The following is a 20,877-nucleotide window of genomic DNA, read 5'->3' as shown; positions in this document are numbered from 1 at the left end:
AAATAATAACATTGGGAAAAGCAGCAGGAGAAGCTAAATAGGCATTAAAAGCTATGACCTTGAATTTTCTTTCTTTTAAAAAGTTATTTTGTCTAGTCTCCTGTTGCAGTAAGCAGACTCAGCTGCTTTTATATATTTTTACTTTAATTTAAAAAAGTAAACCATTGAAAGTTTGAGATTTTTCTCATAAAATTGAAGTGATGCAGCAGTATGTGAAATGCCACAGAGACCATATCTTAAGCAACCTGCAGGGTTTACAATATTAAGAAAGAAAGTTAATCTAAAATAAAAGTTATTTAGGTGACAACTTCGTATCGTTCCAAAATGTACTCATTAAGCTTTTTTCTTTCTAGTCCCCACAAGCCTATCTTAGAGTTTGCTTACCTTTTGGTCATCAAAGCATCCACTGCCATACATCTTACATGCATATGTACTATAAATATTACATAAAGTACACATCAGCTCTGTACCTAAGATCTAAATTTAACCAAAGATCTCAGTTCTGATCTGTGTGTGAAAGAAAGGTCAAAGTTGGGTGTGCAGGGGGAGGGATAGGGAAGGGAAGAGAGAAACACAGCCACACATTCAGTTTAAATATATTGATCATATATTGATCTGTTTGTTTTGGCTGATGGGAGACTACAGAGAACCACATTTTGTGAGATGACAATATTAATGCTTCTGGTCCATACATTCAGAACATGCATTTCTGTGTTACTGCTTATATGTTCCTAATTCACCAGATGGCTCTTTCTGTTCACCAGTCTAGGAAAATTTTCTGGACATAACTTTATCCAATAAATTAAAACTTGCATACTACGAGGAACATGTATTCTCAATGATTTCAGTGGTGGTTATTAGTGGAATAAGGTGCTACTCGACATAGAATGCCAGAATCTGGCCCTAAGGCGGTCACAATTCTGTAAGAAACACTCTTTGAAACTGCAATCCGAGTAGTCCATAAATATGCAATCACAAGGCACACAACTTGGCAATACTGTAGTATAGTATCTACTAATCAATATGGTTAGCAACATTTTACAGGTATGACAATTTTTGTGACGTGAAAGAAATAGTGCAAGCTGTTTTTCAGCTGTTATCTATTAAAACTTGAATGTTGTATCTCAGTGAAAGAAAAAAAAAGCACAGCATTCCTTTTCCTTCATTAGAGAAATGTTATATCACAAAACTTTGTTGTACTCTTTTCTATTCTGTTATGTTCTCTCATAGGCTGTGTCTAGACTGCAGGGCTTTTTCGAAAAAAGTAGCCTTTTTTCGAAAAAACTTCACCTGCGTCTAGACTACAGCCGCGATCTTTCAAAATTAAATCGAAAGAACGCGGCTTTTCTTTCGACGGCGGCACTCCTCATTTCACGAGAAAGAAGATCTTTTTTTCAAAAGTGTTCTTTCGAAAAAAGGCGTTCTTGAATGCAAACAGGGCTTTTTCGAAAGAGAGCATCCAGACTGCCTGGGTGCTCTCTTTCGAAAAAGCGGCTCACTTTTTCCAAAGAAGAGATTGCAGTCTAGATGATCTTTTTCGAAAGAAGCTTTTTCGAAAGTATCTTTCGAAAAAGACTCTTTCGAAAGAGGCTTGCAGTCTAGACGTAGCCCCATATGAAATCAAATCCTAGTTCCCCATAAATCTATGGCAAAATTAGAAGCAGGATTGGGCCCAACATTTTCAGAAATGATTTTACAAAACAATGCCATGCTTAAATGTATTTAAAACTTCTTAAAGTAAAAGATAATAAAATTATAAATTTCAACAAAACAATTCTTCAAGTAGTAGAGAGCAAAACGATACAAATACCAATTACATGGATACATATACTGTATTTAATTATGGATAACATTAATTAGATCTTACCATAACTCATTATGATTGTTATATGACAAAAAGGAGGATTTTAACCAATTAAAGCACAGAAAAAAACCCAAACATTAGCTGCTTCTAATACAACAAAAGAACCTTAAATGACATATCCACAAGGACCACTTTGTCTAATCTAGCTATTATATATTACTTACATCTGCCCATTCACTTATAGGTAACATACCCTAAGTGACTGGAGTGGAGAACAGAAAAATTTTCAAACCTTTACGAGGAAAAAAAAGCATATTTTCTGTCCTCTTTCTGGGGTGTTGCATTTTCTTCTTGTTGTAACACAAGATTTTCCAAAAATTCTTTTAATGCAAAACTTTTCTGTTGAAAGCATTTCCAGAAAATCATGCCAGTGTAGACGTAGCCAAGCTGAATACTAGTCAGCAGTGTGATGCTGTGGCAAAAAAAGCATACATGATTCTCGGATGCATGAACAGGTGTGTTGTGAGCAAGACACGAGAAGTCACTCTTCTGCTCTACTCTGCGCTGATTAGGCCTCAGTCGGAGTATTGTGTCCAGTTCTGGGCACCGCATTTCAAGAAAGATGTAGAGAAATTGGAGAGGGTCCAGAGAAGAGCAACAAGAATGATTAAAGGTCTAGAGAACATGACCTATGAAGGAAGGCTGAAGGAATTGGGTTTGTTTAGTTTAGAAAAGAGAAGATTGAGGGGGGACATGACAGCAGTTCCCAGGTATCTAAAAGGGTGTCTTAAGGAGGAGGGAGAAAACTTGTTCATCTTGGCCTCTGAGGACAAAACAAGAAGCAATGGGCTTAAACTGCAGCAAGGGAGGTTTAGGTTGGACATTAGGAAAAAGTTCCTAACTGTCAGGGTAGTCAATCACTGGAATAAATTGCCTAGGGAGGTTGTAGAATCTCCATCTCTGGAGATATTTAAGAGTAGGTTAGATAAATGTCTATCAGGGATGGTCTAGACCATGCTTGGTCCTGCCATGAGGGTGGGGGACTGGACTCGATGACCTCTTGAGGTCCCTTCCAGTCCTAGTATTCTATGATTCTATGATTCTAAGATTTAATATAAATGGGTGTTTCTTGGCCTATCTTCAGTTTGTTCACCCACAAATATTATATACTCTCCTTAAAAAGGCCACAAAAGAGCTTTTTAAAATGATTAGCCCTACAGTGTTGGGTTCAATCCTTAATGCGCAAAGATAAAAAGAGCACTCAAGAAATAAGTTATTCCATACTTAATATCCTTTCTCCCCCTTTTTTAGTTATTGTGAAGATCCACTGACTAATGCTCTATAGGACACATTACTATGCACCATACTGTGATTTCAGGAGGGGAGGGGGAGAAAAAAAGAACACAATACAAAATCAAATAAAATTTAAAAGTGGCTATTTGGTATAAATTAACATGGACTCTTTGGGACAAATATAGTATAATTTCATTTTAAATTTTTCAATACAATGAATACTGTTAGTGTGGTAACATTGTAAGTAACTATTACAACTTTTTTAGAAACCAAGCATATGTATGCCGCCATATTAGCTCAAATAAAACCAGTATTTCCTGCATACTGGAATGTACCTTTGGGACAGTGACTATGCAATTGATAGCTAAATATTTAAAAAAAATAAAAATAAAATTTATATACCACTCAAACTTCATCCATCAGAAATGGACAGTGGGAAAAACACTCCTACAATATAAAACTTCCCACATCACCACATCTGCCAGCTCCAGCTAAAACACAAACAACACTTCAGATAAAACGGGATCAGACTTAGCAGCAGCTCCAGCCCACTTCAATTAACTCCTCTTTTGTACAAAAGGAGAGTGTGTGTGCTACCATGTTAGTTCCACAGTTTTCTGGAGACAACTATCAGGTTCCAGTTTTTCAAACAAGTCATTAAATTGGGAAAATGAATATTTTTAGACCTTAGAAGAAGCATTGTAGGATGTAATGTATTAGTTTTTCATGCTTGGTAATATTTTATCAGTGCCTGTAGTGCAGTGATGGGCAACCTCTGCGGCTTGTGGGTTGCATGCAGCCCATTGGGACTGTGGATTGCAAACAACACTGATTATGAGAACTGTGTTCTCCCTCTGCATCTAATCAAAGCACTGCTATGGTTCAATCAGCATACCCAGCAAATTGAAAGTATGCAAGCACAGTTAGCACAATTATCCTATTCTAGAAGACCACCTTGGTTACAACAATCTTACAGCTCACTGAGATAGGGATGTGAAGGACTAGTAAACTATCCGATAAGCATTTGCTTATCGGATAGTTGACATGCTAGTTAACTGGTTGCTTCCCTCCTCACTTGCTGCCTCTATCAGAAAGAGGCAGCAAGGGGGAGATGAAGAGGGGGTACTTAAAAGCAGCAATGTCGCTTGAAGCCTGGAGCCAGACCCCAGGCTCCATGCAGCGCTGCTGCTATGAAACGCTGCATGCAGCCCGGGGCCATCTGGGGTGTTCCCAGGCTGCACGTGGTGTTTCAAAGCAGCAGCGCCGCATGGAGTCCAGGATCAGCAGGGGACTCCCCCACTGACCCTGGGCTTTATGCAGCACTGCCACTCTGAAATGCTGCAGGGAGCCCAGCATCAGGCTGCATACCGCGTTTCAAAGTGGCAGCGCCGGATCAACTGGCACCCTACGGCTGTTGCTACACTTCAAAGGTGGAATCACTCTATCGACTAATCAAATAATCAATGCAAAAATGCATCAACTATTTGATTATTCAATTAGTTGATATTTAACATCCTTACTCTGAGATGAAGGAGAACAACTCATATAGCCCACTCACTAGCCCAGGTTGCCCATCACTGCTGCAGTACTTATTCAAAATATCAGTAGATAAATAGACAAATCCCTTTTTCTTATACTATATGTTATACATGCAAGGATGTTGAAACAATAATGTGCTAAAGGCTTGTATCTTTGGCTCTGGAACCTAATCTACAGTTTCCAGAATTTTATTCATATGTGAATTAAGAGAAAATTAAAGAACAAGAATCAAACAAGACTTATATTTGTCTTACCTGAAAGCTTCAACTATCATCCTTTCAGGTAACTTTGGAGCAACAGAATTGAAGGCTCTTTTGAAATCTTCCAAAGTCAAAAATCCTTTATCTTGTTTGAAGAAGTGGGAAAATAAGATTAAAATACTGTGAAGAGTTATGCTTGCTCAAGAGCCAAACATTAATTATGTATATATTAATATTTATAAGAATGTCCAGTAGATCTTCAGAATCAAAATACACTCTTTGAAGTTGTTATAATTTCAACCAAAGTATTTGAGAAAATGGCTGGGATCCACATTGGGTATGGCAATGGGGTTTCCAAAAGATGAGGAGATTCAAGAATGATTCTATACTGTCACTTTGGTGTGCTACCAAGAACTCAATTCAAAGGAATTACACCAGCAACATCTATACTGTACCGTTTCATATTTAAGAATTCGTTTTAAAATTTTTCCGTTCGTAAATTTTTGTACCAGAGAAGCTTTTCAAATACACACTTTAAAATACATGAAATTTCCTTTCACGTGTGTTTCACAATGTTTCTTCCCATATTTGTTATCAAAATTCCACACATGGAGCTGTACTGAAACAAGATTTCCATGAGCGTTCATTTTCTCTTCTAGATGAATTTTGCAATGAAACTGTCCATATAATAGCAAAACAAAATTCACGAAAGAGACTAATCAACTATGATTATGGGAATGTCTATACTACTGAGCTAGGTTGCTATAACTATGGCAGCATAACCCTGTAGTGTAAATGCAGTCTATACCACCAGAAAGTACAGGAACACTTCTCTGAGTGATACTACCTAAGATGGCAGAAGTATTCTTCAAAACACATAGCTGCAACTACACTGGGGCTAAGTCACCATAGTCACAATGCTTAAAGATGTGTTTTTTCACACTATTTACCTTAACATTTAGGTGCAGACCAAGCCTGTGACTTCATTGCAGGAGTCAAGAGAACAAGAAAGTGACAATTCAAACAGAGTTGTCATTGGGTACGTATGGAGAGGACAGAGACAGTGAGCAAGACAGAAAAGAATATACAAAACAAAGGAGCAATGATGTAGCTTCTTAAGCACGTAAGCCTCTTTAAAAAGCTTTTTGAAGCTGCTACTAGCAGTTCAGGGCAAGAATGCTAGCCCTTAATTTAACAAAGGGGAAACCTGATTGGATACACAACATACCTGACAGCTTTGGATAAAAGGTAGAAAATATAAAGGGGTAGGGTCAGGCCTGCCAACAGGAGGTGGCAAACGGGATAATTGCTTTGGTGGCCAGAGCTTCTGGCCACTATCAAGACCCAGGCCCCTTTGAATTTCTATGTCTTTGAGGGACAGGGGGAACATGCCGCGATCTGCGCAGGGCTAAGAGCTGACTGCTCTTGGCCCCGCCTCTTTCACCTTCAGACCCACCCCTTCTGGGAGCGTGGAGCCAGCCTCTCACACACACACCTTGCCCCAGGGCCTGTGGTGGCTGTCAAGCTGGCTGGGTAGGCTGGGTAGGCCCCTGTTTCTACTGTTCAATGGCCATCTAATGAGACAAGAACTAACTGATCATTGGTTCCCACCATCATTTACTGAAATCCTAGCCCATGGTTTATAAAGACTTTTGCATGTTTAGATGAACCTATGCAACCTACTTGTAGTTCTACAGTACAGTAATTATGTTTCGGGTTGCTTTATATTAGTTTAATTAGTATAAGCTTACAGTTTGGGGCTTGAGAGAGACAAGATGGACACAATCTGGGCAGCTACGCCCAGCAACAGGTGAAACCCACATCTACTCAGGACATGAAGAAGAGGGCACAACACACACATAAGGCATGGGCTTGATGTTATCAAGGGAGGCATCTGGAGCTTTAATGGAGTAGACAGCAGTATCATCATGCATCATCACAGCTAGATTCTATAACAAAGTGCAGAAGGTATTGATTATGCAAAGCTATGCACCAACCAACAAAGCAGCCGAGGAATGTAAAACAGACCTCTATGAGAAACTGCAATGTGTTGTGAACCAGAAAGCAAAGAAGGATATCTTGATTTTGATGGATGACTTCAATACAAAAATAGGAAGCATAAATACAGGCAGAGAATAGATCATGGGAAAAGAAGGCCTAGGTAACACGAATGAAAATGGAGAGCTCTTCAGTGACTTTTGTTCCTTCAACGGATTGGTGATATGTGGTAGTGTTTTTCCACACAAAAGGATCCATAAGGTCACTTGGGTTTCCCCAGATCACCAGTCAGAAAATCAGATTGATCATATATGTATCAGCAGTTCTTTCAGAAGATCGATGCAGGACGTCCACGCTAGAAAAGGAGCAGATATAGGTTCAGACCATCATCTGGTCACAATAAAACTCAAGTTCAAGCTCAAGAGGTTCACCACAAAAGTGACTAAACTGAGATTGAGATTCAACACGGAGCAGCTAAAGGAGTTAGAGACAAGAACATGTTTCCAAGTGGAGCTGTCCAACAGATATGCACTTCTGTCAAACCTTATTCTGGAAGATGCTACCATGGAACAAATTTGGGAATACACCAAAACAGCCTGGAAAGATCTGTGATAAAAATATTTGGAAAGAGGACAAGGCAGAACAAAGAAAGGATTACAGCAGAAATTCTGAGAAAAGTGAAAGAACGAAAGGACAGAAAAGCAGCAATTAACAACAGGAAAACAAGACCAGCCAAGGTGGAAGCTCAGAGACTGTATTCGGAAGCCAACAGAGAAGTTAAAAAGGCTGTAAAACTGGACAAGAACAACTTTTTGGAAAACCTTGCACAATAAGCAGAACAAGCTGCAGGACGGAGGAACTTGAAAGAACTGTATGACATCACACGGAAGCTAGCTGGATCAGCCAGTACAGGATAAGGAGGAGCATGTGCTAACAAACCCAAGTGAGCAGCTCAGTAGATGGAAGGAACATTTTGAGGAGTTTCTGAATCACCCTGTCCACACAGAACCTGTGGAGTTACCACCTGCAAATATACCTCTGCAAATTAACAGCAGCAGACTTACAAAGGAAGAAATCAGAAAAGCCATTGCCCATCTGAAAAGTGGAAAAGCACCTGGTCCAGACAAGATCCCCGCAGAAGCAATCAATGCAGATAGTGAGACATCAGTCAATATGACGTATAATCTATTTGGGAAAATTTGGGTCACTGAAGAGATCCCACAAGACTGGAAACATGGCTACCTTATCAAGCTTTCAAAGAAAGGCAACCTGAAGGAATGCAAGAATTGGAGGGTCATCACATTACTGTCTATTCCAGGAAAGGTGTTCAATAAGATTCTCTTGGACAGAATGAAGACAGAAACTGATAGATAGCTCAGAGAAGAACAGGCCAGCTTCTGAAGCAAGAGATCTTGTACTGATCAAACAGCAAGTCTCAGAGTGATCATAGAACAGTCGCTTGAGTGGAATTCCCCACTGTCTGTAACTTTCATAGACTTCAAAAAAGCCTTTGACAGCATTGATAGAGACACCTTGTGGAAATTGCTGCAACATCGTGGCATTCCATCTCAAATTATTGACCTGATCCATTCAATGTACGAACCCTTGACATGCCAAGTTGTACGCAATGGTGTCTTGACAGAATCCTTCAGCATACCGTCCAGAGTGCAACAAGGGTGCCTATTGCCACCTTTCCTGTTCTTGATCAAAATGGACTGGATTATGAGCAGAACAACAGATGGCCAGCAATGGGACATTCAGTGGACACCTTTCAAACAACTAGAGGACATTGATTTTGCTGACGATGTCGCCCTCCTTTCACGCCAACATGAAAGCATGGAAGAAAAGGTTGTAACACTAGACAAAACTGCCTCAATGATTGGACTGAGCATCAACAAGGGAAAGACCAAGACAATGAGGATCAATCAGTCTATCACCATCACACTGAGAGGGGATGATCTGGAAGATGTGGAGCAGTTCACCTACTTGGGGAGTATTATGGGCAGAGACGAGGAACAGATAAGGATATCAATGCTAGGATAGGGAAAGCAACAGCTGCATTCAAGTCTCTTTGTCCCATATGTAGCTCACAAATAATACCTGCAAAGATGAAACTGTGGATCTTCAACACAAATGCAAAGAGCGTGTTCTTGTATGGATACGAGAACTGGTGTACTAAAAAGTTTTTAAATCACAAGCTACAGACAATCATAAACAGATGCCTGAGGTACATCCTTTACATCAAATGGCAAGTCTTTGTTACAAATGAGGAGCTTTGGAACAGAGCAGGACAAGAACCACTTGACGTTCAAATCAAGAGAAGAAAGTGGGGATGGCTAGGCCACACACTCAGAAAACTACCTTCCAGTATAGTCCATCAAGTTCTCACGTGTAACCCACAAGGAAAACACAAAAGAGGAAGACCTTGGATAACGTGGAGAAGATCTACTGAGACTGAAGGACAACAGCTGGGGTACCCCTGGGGTCAGCTAGAAGTTTTGTCTTGAGGCAGAGTAAAGTGGAGGAGACTTGTAGATGACCTAAACTCCTCTTAGAGTACAAGAGTTTAGTAGCAGTATATTAGTTTAGTACAACTTGCAACCAGTGTCAAAGCTGGATAAAAAGGCCAAAGGATTAGAGATCAGAAAATAAGTAAGTAACATGGGATTTTGCTAGTGGACTCTGTGTCTATGGAAAATGAGAGATCACAAGTCATCCTGTGGTTCCATCTGTCCCCTTTGCTGAAGGAAAGGTGCAAAGATTCGGCCAAGTAAGCTTGGAGATAGGCACATGAAAGTCTCTCCTGAGTTATGGGCTATAAAATAGATATGCTGTAAACCCTACTAACAGGCCTCATATGAAAATACAGAGCAGATAATGCACCTCTCCAATATTACATGCTAATGAAGTCGCAGCTTGTCATTTAAAATCTATTTTGGTGTTTTGTGTGTTCTGATCAAGCTGCAGAGGATCCTTGATTGACTCATTCCAGCACTTGGCCCACCTATGTTCACCATGTGCCACACCAAAGTTTCAGGCAAAAGGGAGAGAGAGGAAATAATGTGAAAAGGATAATATAAATTCTACATGTCCTTGGTTCAGTGGACCTGTACTCAAGCTTCTTTCCTCTTTGGGAGAAAAAGGGATGGAGGGAGAGAAGAGAAGAGAAGAGAAGAGAAGAGAAGAGAAGAGAAGAGAAGAGAAGAGAAGAGAAGAGAAGAGAAGAGAAGAGAAGAGAAAAGAGAAGAGGAATCACATTCTGTCCCCACAGCCTACCAGAAAAGGAAAAGAACCTCTAAATCTGAGTCCCAGAATAAGCCAGAGAACATCCTTGCTGCTTTGTTTCTTCCCCTTCATCCTTCAGGCAGGGAAGTAAATATTCCCACCCATCTCTTGGGAGAAGAATCAGCAGAGTAAATTGTGTGCTTGAGTAAGCAGGGAAATATTAGGAGAAGGCGATCCTGAGGGAGTTACAGAAATCAGGATGGAGATATGATAGTGGTAACAGTAAGTGGGGTCAGGACAGGTGCATCGCTAGAGATATTTTTTTCAAAACTGGAAAAGCATGCAGTGGAACAGACAACTTGGGATTCTACTGCTGTTCTCAACTGTCTGCGGTCCCGGCTTCTGTTAATCATCTATTTGTAATGCTGTTACTATATCAGTTACTTTACTTGGAAACACAGAATCATAGGAAAGTAGGGCTGGAAAACCCGCATCTAGGATACTGTCCACTTTTATATTAAGGCTCCACTGCAGTGTTGCTTAAACTTTTTAAGACCGAGGAACACCAAACATTTTTTTTATGAGGAACACCAAGGATTTTGGGGGAGAGGAAAATCGGGGGAAAATAAAATAATTGAGAAAAAAAAGGCAGCCATTTTGAACTCTGTTGTTCTCCACGGCACACCGGTGTTCCCCGGAACACAGTTTAAGAAACACTGCTCTACAGCATATTTGATTCAGTGTGGAAGTCTCTCTTAAATAACTCTGCAGTAAAGAAAAACTTACATTGCATGTCAAAAGCTGTGAATATCTGCCTTTTTTCACTATGGTACAGTTGTGCAGCCTTCTTTGCACTCATAAGTTTTAAAAATTCTTCGAGTAATACACCTAGAAAAATGGAAAACAAAAAACCCCTCTGCTTTAATTGACCTCTGCAACTATGAATGACTCAGGCAATAGAATTGTAACTGATTAGTAATTGTAAGAACAAGAATTGAAACAATTATCTTCCATATTCTTATATTATGTGAAAATACTCTACTAGAGATTTGCAAAATTCAGCAATATATTTCTGCTCTCTCTCGTTTGCATGCTACAAAGCAATCTTACATTACAATGGGAAAACAGGTCAAAGTAATGGTCTCTCCAAAGTCAATAGTTCTTGCATTCCACAAATAAAGACTTAGAGTGTATTGCACAAACAATATAGCTGGCATCATTCCCAGCACTTTCCAAACCCTCTAAAATGCTCTGAAGCCTCAGGTTTGGTTTCCTATGAATGGTAACACTGGATTGCTTATTACATTTACCTATTGTGTAAAATTGTTTCTAAGTACATTTATCTGATTTTTTTAGTGAGAGTTAAATAAAACAGATTTGAATGCGTATACAGTTTGTTAAATCCAGCCCTAATTAACTGTCTGGTATTTCTGAAAGCAAAGTACTTGTGCAAAAACATAATCTTAGGAAAAATTTATGCCCTATTTTTTAAAGATAGAACAAGGCAAGACAGAAAAACGTAATTTCAACTCTGACTTCACACACAGTCTAATCTTTTGCCTTATATCTGTGAAATAAACAGACCTAGAACTATTTTATATAACTGAAATAATTTATCAAGAACAGTATCACTGTATTGGTCACCTTTAAAAAAAACAAATAACATCACAAGACCTCTGTGATTTTTGTTCTTACAGTTTTTCCATATCCATTTATTTCTAATATAGCTCAGAAGCATAGCTCCTTTAGCTCTTAGTTGAATACTGTCAATTCAAATCTTAAACTACAAGCTCACAAGGTCCCCATGTTTTTCCATTACTGCTTCTTGAAAACACCACATTAAAAGCCATTACATTCTCAGTTTCTAGAATTATAGACACATGCTGGTTTCAACTACTAGGTTGTGTTAATGCACAATTTCTTTAATAATAAGGGATGCCGAAATACACTCTACTTGCCTGCCTGAGCAACATCCCTTTCAATTGGATAACTATGGACGTGAAGCCTTAGAAAAGCAATCCATTTATTTATGTATTTTCTCTTTCAAAATGACACATGACTGAAAAATTATAGTACAAACAATTTTCCTTTTATAGAATGACCCCTAAAGTATTGTGCCACCCACTCATTGATCCCTTAGTGCTGGCTTGTTACTGATAATAACTACAGAATACAAAGCTACATCAATATGCAAGAACCCATCTTTCTAGGTAAAAATATAAAGTGCTGTCTCAACTGGATACTTTTAGGAGAGGGTTGATGGGTCCTGACCAGGGAGGGTGCAGGACTGGTTCCCAGGGAAGTACCTTAGAAAAAGCAGTGCTCAGGGGAGCTAGAAAGAGATAGAACGGCTCCAGCTAGGCAACTGCCAGGATGCAGGCCTTGATGCAAAGGCCAGAGAGGTGCGCGGATCCCAAGAGAAGTGGCCCAGGGAACAGGAGGCAGTAAAGGAGGAGAGAAGGAGGACAAGACAAGGAGGACAGGACAAATTTCCTACCAAATGATCCCTCGGCCTTGACCCACAGTAGTGGGAAGGACTGGGTTTCCCCCTTGCACTTCACCTAGCCACACTGAGGAGTGGCCTTTATGGACTGTGGCTTGCCCCAAAGTAAGGGGCTACAGTGAGGCTGCAGTGGTCCCAGGCCACATACCAGACACTTCCTCTCCTGCAGGCAGCTGGATAGAGATGACTAGACTCCTCTTGGACTCTGTGGGGCGCTCATAAGAAGGGTGGAACCCGTTACACTCCTATTTCCCCCACCTTACTCCACTGCCCATTCCCATCTACTCCCTATTCCCCCCCCAAGGCCACCACCTCTCCTTCCATATATATCTTCTTGAGGGTCCAAGTACCTAATTAGCAGAGCCATGCCTGAGTGTCTCCACTAATTAGATGGGCGGTCCTTCACTGTTTTAGGTGCACACCTTAGAGGGAACTATCTGCAGACCACGTGAATGGAGCTCACAGACCACAGTTTGAGAGCCTCAGATCTAATACAATGCCACTGTATTTGGGAAGCATATACTGCAGATGCACTTTTATTTGTTAAAAAGTACACTTAGAATTAATAGACCACTAAGGGGCTGCAGACTCAAAGTTTCTCTAGCCAGCCCTGGCTCTTTGCCACTCACATGCTGGGAGCGCTGAACCAAGCCACAGCAGGCCTGGCTTTCCCCCCAGCTGCCGGGAGGGGCCAAGCCAAAGCCGTGACAGGCTCTTTCACCAGCCACTGGGAGGAACCAGGCCAAGGTTCCTCACCCTCCCCTCACCACCGGGAAAGATCTGAGGCTGCCTTGGCTCTCTGCCCTCCCCTCCCCTTTCCAGTCACCAGGGAAGGCCCGACATCAAGGCTGCCCTGGCTCTTGGGCCCTATCCCCCAGCCTCTTGCCCCTCCCAGCCCTTTGCATTCCCTCCCCCCTGGCTGCTGGGGGTGGGCCAAAGCTGCGCCAGACTGGACTATCCTCCCCCCCAGCCTCTGGGAGGAGCCATGCCCAAGCCGTTCTGGACCAAGCTTTCCCTCACCCAGCCACTAGGATGGGCTGCGCCAAGCCGCATCAGGCCTAGCTCCCCCTCCACCATGGGCCGCTGGGAGGGATGGGCCTAGCTTTCCCCCTCCAGCTGCCAAGAGGGGGCAGGCCTGGTTTTTCCTCACCCCAACCACCAGGGGGTTGTGCTTGGCTGAGGCTGTCAGACCTGCGCAGCTCCCCCCTGAAGGATAGAGAAGGGGCGAGGTGGGGAGGCCACATAGCTCATAATCCCCCAGAGCACTGAGGGGGAGGCCATGTGAATGAGGGTGGAGAGAGGGGCTGTAGAATGCAGAATGGTACATGCCGTCACTCTGTCGTCCCACAGGAAAAACTTTTTATATACACATGTGTATATGTGAAATATATATACACATACACACAGATTTCAATTAGGCTGTAAAAACTTGCTATTAAAACCTCAATTTTGATTAACTACATTTGTACCAACATACGGATAATATGGTATTTACCAGAAGTGGTTTTTACCAAGTAAATCCTGTGTTTCACCACTCAGGGGAAAAAAAATGAATTAGTCCCATTTCTAGGCATTTTCTATTTTAAAATCTGTTTCATTAATGCACACCATATTATCCTTACCTTTAGTTACACATTCAAATAGTGGTTACACAAGACACTAGATTTGGGAATTAATTTAAGCTTGTACAAATAAAAAGTACAACTGCAGTAAAGGCAATACTAATATATATGACACATAATACTGAACATCATAATATCTATACACTTTGGTTTGGTATACCTTCCAAGAAAATTATACATGTCACCATATTTCAGTTTTCAATATTATATGTAATAAAACTATCATCAAACTGGTAAATGTTTTTCTGTTAATTTGGTTAGTATATTCTAATAATTTTATTTTCCCAGTTTAATCTTTAAATTATTTTTCCCTGGGTAACTGCCAGCCTTACACCAAAGACAAGCCTAAAAGCTAATTTTCAATATTGGTGTCCCAAGATTCTAGCAACTAAATATTTCTGATTCATTCACAGTTTGTGTAAATCTCTTTGCAATTAATTTGTAGCAGGTTCTTTTAAAAGGACTAGAGAGAAAAGGAAGACTTGTTTGCATATTACCTGAATTGTTTTGTTGCACTGAGGCCATTACTGAATCTACCTCCACCTGGAACAGAGAAAAAACATCAGGCAATATTACTGAGCCTACTTATACCGTGTAGTGAATATGATCCATTAAAGTTATTTCAATTTGTATCAAATGTAATTAACTAAATTCAGTTCTGATCACATAAGTATTACAGTAAATAGTTATTCTGTAAAATCATTTGAAGTATTAGTTTCAATACTATGACTTCAATGCACATATGGCCCACATTAAACATTCAGAAAAAAATGAAAGGCTAAGTCTACACTACACAGTTAAGTTGACATAATTTCTGTCAATAATTATAAACCGCTAAAATCACATTGCCTGTGCATGTTCATACAACACTCTTTGTGTGTGGCAGAGTGCATTCAGTCGGTGCTCTAGCACTGAGAGAGCAGTGCATTGTGGATAGTCGCACAGTGGGATAACTGCCACCTTTTGCTGCTAGGCATTATGGGAATGGGGAATAGAGGCATCATGGATATGAGCTCACCATCCCATGAAGGAATTTTTTTCTGTCCCATCATCCTATGGGTTTCTGTTTCATAGATTTTTTTCTACAGCACCTGTAAAATGTCAACCCACCATTAAAGGCTTGCTGGTACTGCCTTTATGGCAAGTTAGACTTAAATTAGGAAAATATTCCCATGGTCATAAGCAGAGTGCTGTACTCTACCTAATGTTTGTAATGCTAAGGGAGAAAAAGTTTCTCTAGGAAACACAAAGCATTGAGACGGATGGGCTGACAGCTCATTTGGAACAGCCAGATACCAAAGCTATTAGAGGAGCTCAAAAGTGGGCTATTTGAATCAGGGAGGCTTATGTAGAGCACTTTGACAAGGAAGCTCCAGGTAATGTATCTTTATGTAATGCATTCACCCACGCTTTGTTTACTTGCTGTTTAGAATAACTCTTAGGGTGATTGCTTCCTGAGCACAATTTATAGTCTGCAAATGTTCCAGTTAATTCTGAAATAATAGTTCCTCACTTTCACATTTGAGTTAACTGTGGTTTGTAACCTATTCTTTAAATCAGCTTCTGTACCTAATGACTGGAAGACAGTTAACGTGACACCAATATTTAAAAAGGGCTCTAGAGGTGATCCTGGCAATTACAGACCAGTAAGTCTAACATCAATATCGGGCAAATTAGTTGAAACTATAGGAAAGAATAAAACTGTAAAGACACATAGAGGATGAACATAATGTGTTGGGGAAAGTCAACATGGTTTCTGCAAAGAGAAATCATGCCTTATTAATCTACTAGAGTTCTCTGAAGGGGTCTACAAACATATGGACAATGGGGATCCAGTGGATATAGTATACTTAGATTTTCAGAAATCCTCTAATAAGGTCCCTCACCAAAGGCTCTAAAGTAAAGTAAGTTGTCATGGGATAAGAGGGAAGGTCCTTTCATGGACTGATAACTGGTTAAAAGACAGGAAACAAGGGTATGAATAAATGTTAAGTTTTCCAAGTGAAGAGAGGTAACTAGTGGGGTCCCCCAAGGGTCTGTCCTGGGACCAATCCTATTCAACTTATTTATAAATGATCTAGAGAAAGGGGTAAGCAGTGAGGTGGCAAAGTTTGCAGACAGTACTAAACTGCTCAAGACAGTTAGGATCAAAGCAGACTGTGAAGAGCTTCACAAAGATCTCACCAAACTAAGTGATTGGGCAACAAAATGACAAATGGCATTTAATGTTGATAAATGTAAAGTAATGCACATTGGAAAAAAATAATCCCAACTATACATACAAAATGATAGGGACTAGTTTAGTTACAAATACTCAAGAGAGAGATCTTGTCTAGGGAATTTTAGGATGGCATGGCATACAGTTCTATATAAACTGTAGAGGAAGGCAAACATGTTTTGATTGCAGTATAATTAGGAACTTCGGCATTTTTGTTTCCATCCACTGCTTCTGTCCCTCTAAAATACACTCCTGGTCTTGCTTCCTCTCCAGGCTATCTATTTGAATTTTGTTTTGTTAATTGTCTCTCTCTATGACCTGCGATCATGATCTGTGGCATCAGAGGATTGGAGCACTTCCCTAAACTGTGTCCTCCCTACTCCTCCTGGGTTGCCTCCTTGTTTAATGGAGGCACTCTACTGGTACATATGAAATGCCTCCCAAGGATACATCTGTAGAGGCATAAGAAACAAAGGCAGTATTGATTGTACACCCACAGCACTGAATTGTAAGAGGCTATGTCTAGACTATGATCCTCTTCCGCAAAAGGAAATGCAAATGGAGCGCTCATTTGCATATGTCATTTGCATTTCCTCCTTGGATCCCTTTTGCTCAAGAGGCTTTTGCACAAAAAAGCACTGTGTAGAGGGCTCTTTTTTGCGCAAAAGCTGTTCTTCCTCAAATGAGGGGGGGGGGAGTTGCTCAAAAAAAGTGTGCGCGCATGCGCGCACGTAAAAAGTAGCCATCTACACAGTACTTTTTTGCCAAAAACCCTCTTGCACAAAAGGGATCTGAGGAGGAAATGCAAATGAGAGTACGACATATGCAAATGAGCGCTCCATTTCCTCTTGTGGAAGAGGATCGTTATCTAGACGTAGCCAGAGTTAAGTACACCTCTTTCTCACTTTCCACTAGTAAGCATATAGCTTGGCAAGAACTCTAAAATTGGTGAGCTGAGCTGAGGTGGAGACAGGGAGGTCTAAGATGGAGCCAAGGGTCGAGATGTTTTTTTAAGGGGATCACTCCAAGCAACTAGGGTCACTATTGTAAATTCTGTCATCATTTTCCATAGGCCAGGGAAACTAAAGCTGATATTTTACTCTGAAAGGGTACATCTCTTGAACATGTGCAACTCCAGACTGGGTCCCCATGCTGCTTGTCTGTGCACTGCTTTGGTCCCTGCACAAGTGATTACTGATTGGCACCACGTTTCATACAGTTCTGCCAAGAAACCTTTGGCAAAGGATTGACAAGTACCTTTAGAAAAGTTTCCTAGAGGTTTCTCTGGAAGATTCCTGTGAAATATTGGTATGTATTAAAAAACTTTTTCACGGGTTCCCACTGTGTAGATGCATGACTAAATGGGAAGCAGAAGCAAATATTTCTAGTCTTGTACAGTTCTATTCCTTAACCCACTTACAGCAAATAATGAAACAAAGGACGGGTCTAGCTCATGCAACCAAGTAGTATCAAATAAAAATGAGTATGTACCAAAGCTCCTCTCTGCTGCATCACCAGCCCCAGAACTGGCATGCTAGGACTGGAATTGGCTTGAACTCTGTGGAGTGCAGAGGAGATCCTGGCTTGCCACACTACCAGACAACCAGTGTTCCCTATAAACTGTGCAGCCACTCAGGAGGCCAGGTCTATACAGGACCTAGATGGTGGGCATAAGGTGCGCAACTCCAGCTATGCAAAATGGAAACACTGCAGATGACCCCGTCACCTGTCTCAACTCATTCTCCAACTCCACTTCCTTGTCCACCACTTCATCCTCAGGGTTGAATCCACTGGCCACGGTCTATCCCAAAATATTCAGAGGGCTCTTGATGGTGGTGGTGGTGGTTGTGTCACCACACAGGATGGCATCCAGTTCCTTGTAGAATAGCAAAGGGCAACCAAGTGGGCCACATGAATGGCCCTTTGAGTGGGCCGCAGCAACCCATGGCCCACTGCAGTCCCATGGATCCCTGTCTGCCCCCCATACCTATGTGCCTCTTGCACACTTAGGCACAGGAGCCCCACACTCTTCTCCCTCCCTCCCAGCACTTTCAGCGTGCCACAAACCACCGGATTCATGTGCTGTCCACACTCCCTTCCCTCCCAGAGCTGGAATGCTGAAAATCTGCTGTTCTGCTCTGGGAGGGGAGAGGGTGAAGTGAAGGGATGGAGTGCAAATCAGGCGATTTGTGGCACTCCAAAACACTGGGGGCTCGTCTACATTGGCCCCTTTTCCGGAAGGGGCATGTTAATTTCACCTATCGTAGTAGGGAAATCCGCGGGGGATTTAAATATCCCCCGCGGCATTTAAATAAAAATGTCCGCCGCTTTTTTCCGGCTTTTAAAAAAGCCAGAAAAGAGCGTCTACACTGGCCCCGATCCTCCGGAAAAAGCGCCCTTTTCCGGAGGCTCTTATTCCTACTTTGAAGGAGCCTCCGGAAAAGGGCGCTTTTTCCGGAGGATCGGGGCCAGTGTAGACGCTCTTTTCCGGCTTTTTTAAAAGCCGGAAAAAAGCAGCGGACATTTTTATTTAAATGCCGCGGGGGATATTTAAATCCCCCGCGGATTTCCCTACTACGATAGGTGAAATTAACATGCCCCTTCCGGAAAAGGGGCCAGTGTAGACGTAGCCTGGGAGAGGAATAGGAAGTGCGGGGCTGCAGTGCTCCAGTTTGCGAGAGGCACATGGGGAGAAGGGCACATGGGAGAGACAGGGAGATCTGTGGGCCACAGGTGGCCTTCAGGCCGCAGGATGCTCACCATTGTTGCAGAAGCATCAGGTCTTCAGTGCAGCACCAAAGCGACAGTCTGCTTCGCTTGCCTCTGTTAAGTCTGCCTCAGCTCCTTAACTTTCACATGGCACTGGTACATGTCTTGTTCATGGCTCTTCTCCAACATGCCACAAGAAATCTTGCTGTAAATATCAAAGTTCTATGGCTGGAGCAGAGCTCGGCCAGCACAGCCTCCTCTTCCTACAAATGCAGCAGATCTAGCAACTCCAGTATACTTCAAGAGGGAGAACATTTGCAGTGTGGAGCTGCCATAGTCAGCTGGGAAGATGCAATGTGAGCTCTACACACTGAGCAAAGAAGAAGTGGAAATTTAAGAATTCCAGTCCTTTAAAAGGACAAGGCAGATGCCTATGTACCTGGCTACAGGGTAACCAAACTGCTAGCCAAAGTGGTCAGAATGGGTATTATTGGACAACTCCTAGAGGCCATTTATGGTGACATAAGTATGATTAGACATTGATAGATGTATGGCTGCATGTGTTTGCTTTGTGTGCTACCCCAGGCCTGTGCAGATACTTAGCATGGCAGACCTCAAGCGAACTACCCAGTAACCACAAAATCCATTAAAGGATGAAAGCATCCAGCCAGGTTTATTGTCGACAAAGCATAGTACTAGTATTCTCTTATACTAGTATACTCACAGTTCTGTGTACCTCTTTTTAGAAGGTTTCATTGTGTTCTTGTTATCCTAAGTGAATATTTCTGAACCATTCATGATATCAAGATATTTTGGTACCACTTGATATCAGGATGTTTTTGGATGAGTACTCTGTGACTAACACTTATTAGGAATGTGTATTTTTGCAATATCAGCCCTGTTCTTGCCAGATTTTGTGAGCAGGTTCTGCTTCATATAAGGCCTCTCTACAAGAGCTTACTTCTTAGGCTCTCTTCTTTCTATAATAAGCAAGAGTAGTGTCTATATGGCACCGGGTCAATCTGACTTTGACTGCAAAAAGCTCTACACCTCGTGATGAGTTTTATATACTTAGCGTAATGGGGGCAAGAAAAATTGGTGGGAGGTGCATTGTAGCGTGTATACCTCTTGTTTTGTCAATAAAAACTGACATTCACAAAATTGTGTAGGGTAGACAAGGCCAAAGAGTGAACCAATTCTAACTAAGAGTGCACTTCATATTTTTGGGATGGGGCCTAGTTCCTTTAAAAATAAAGGAAGGAAGCTCCTGTTTCAACAACAGTCCATCTTGCAACTCAGTATTTCAAAGACATTTTCTCAAAAATAGAAGTGTTAAAAATTTAGAATGAATGATTTAACTAAAAATGTAGGAAGAGTGGTATGCAAAATGGGAGGAGATAACCTAAGGTACGTCTAAACTACATGGCTCTGTCGACGGAGCCATGTAGATTTGTTTGCTCAGCAAAGGGAAATGAAGCCACGATTTAAACAATTGCGGCTTCATTTAAATTTAAATGGCTGCCATGCTGAGCCGACAAACAGCTGATTAGCTGTTTGTCGGCTCAGCGCGCTAGTCTGGACGCTCCCCTGCCGACATGAAAGCCCTTTATCGACCTCCCCGGTAAACCTCATCCTACGAGGCATAACGGGGAGGTCGATAAAGGGCTTTCAGGTCGGTGCAGGAGCGTCCAGACTAGCGCACTGAGCCGACAAACAGCTGATCAGCTGTTTGTCAGCTCAGCACGGCAGCCATTTAAATTTAAATG

General features: G+C 41.5%; 1 protein-coding gene across 5 annotated transcripts in view; it reads right to left on the bottom strand.

Moving 5' to 3' along the window:
- Positions 1-20,877, bottom strand: part of EFCAB11 (EF-hand calcium binding domain 11) — a 210,464-nt gene that overhangs the window by 175,376 nt on the left and 14,211 nt on the right. For all 5 annotated transcript variants that reach the window (XM_075926731.1, XM_075926732.1, XM_014573261.3 and 2 more), the window contains exons 3-5: positions 14,682-14,727; positions 10,846-10,947; positions 4,891-4,981 (exon numbers count right to left, since the gene is read on the bottom strand). In XM_075926731.1, coding sequence (XP_075782846.1) covers positions 4,891-4,981; positions 10,846-10,947; positions 14,682-14,727 — 239 coding nt within the window. The remainder of the gene's footprint in view (positions 1-4,890; positions 4,982-10,845; positions 10,948-14,681; positions 14,728-20,877) is intronic.

Source organism: Pelodiscus sinensis, chromosome 4, assembly GCF_049634645.1.
Source record: "Pelodiscus sinensis isolate JC-2024 chromosome 4, ASM4963464v1, whole genome shotgun sequence".
NCBI classification, from domain to species: domain Eukaryota; kingdom Metazoa; phylum Chordata; order Testudines; family Trionychidae; genus Pelodiscus; species Pelodiscus sinensis.
The sequence above is the reverse complement of the archived record's forward strand: the minus strand, read 5'-3'. Positions and strand labels throughout refer to the sequence as shown.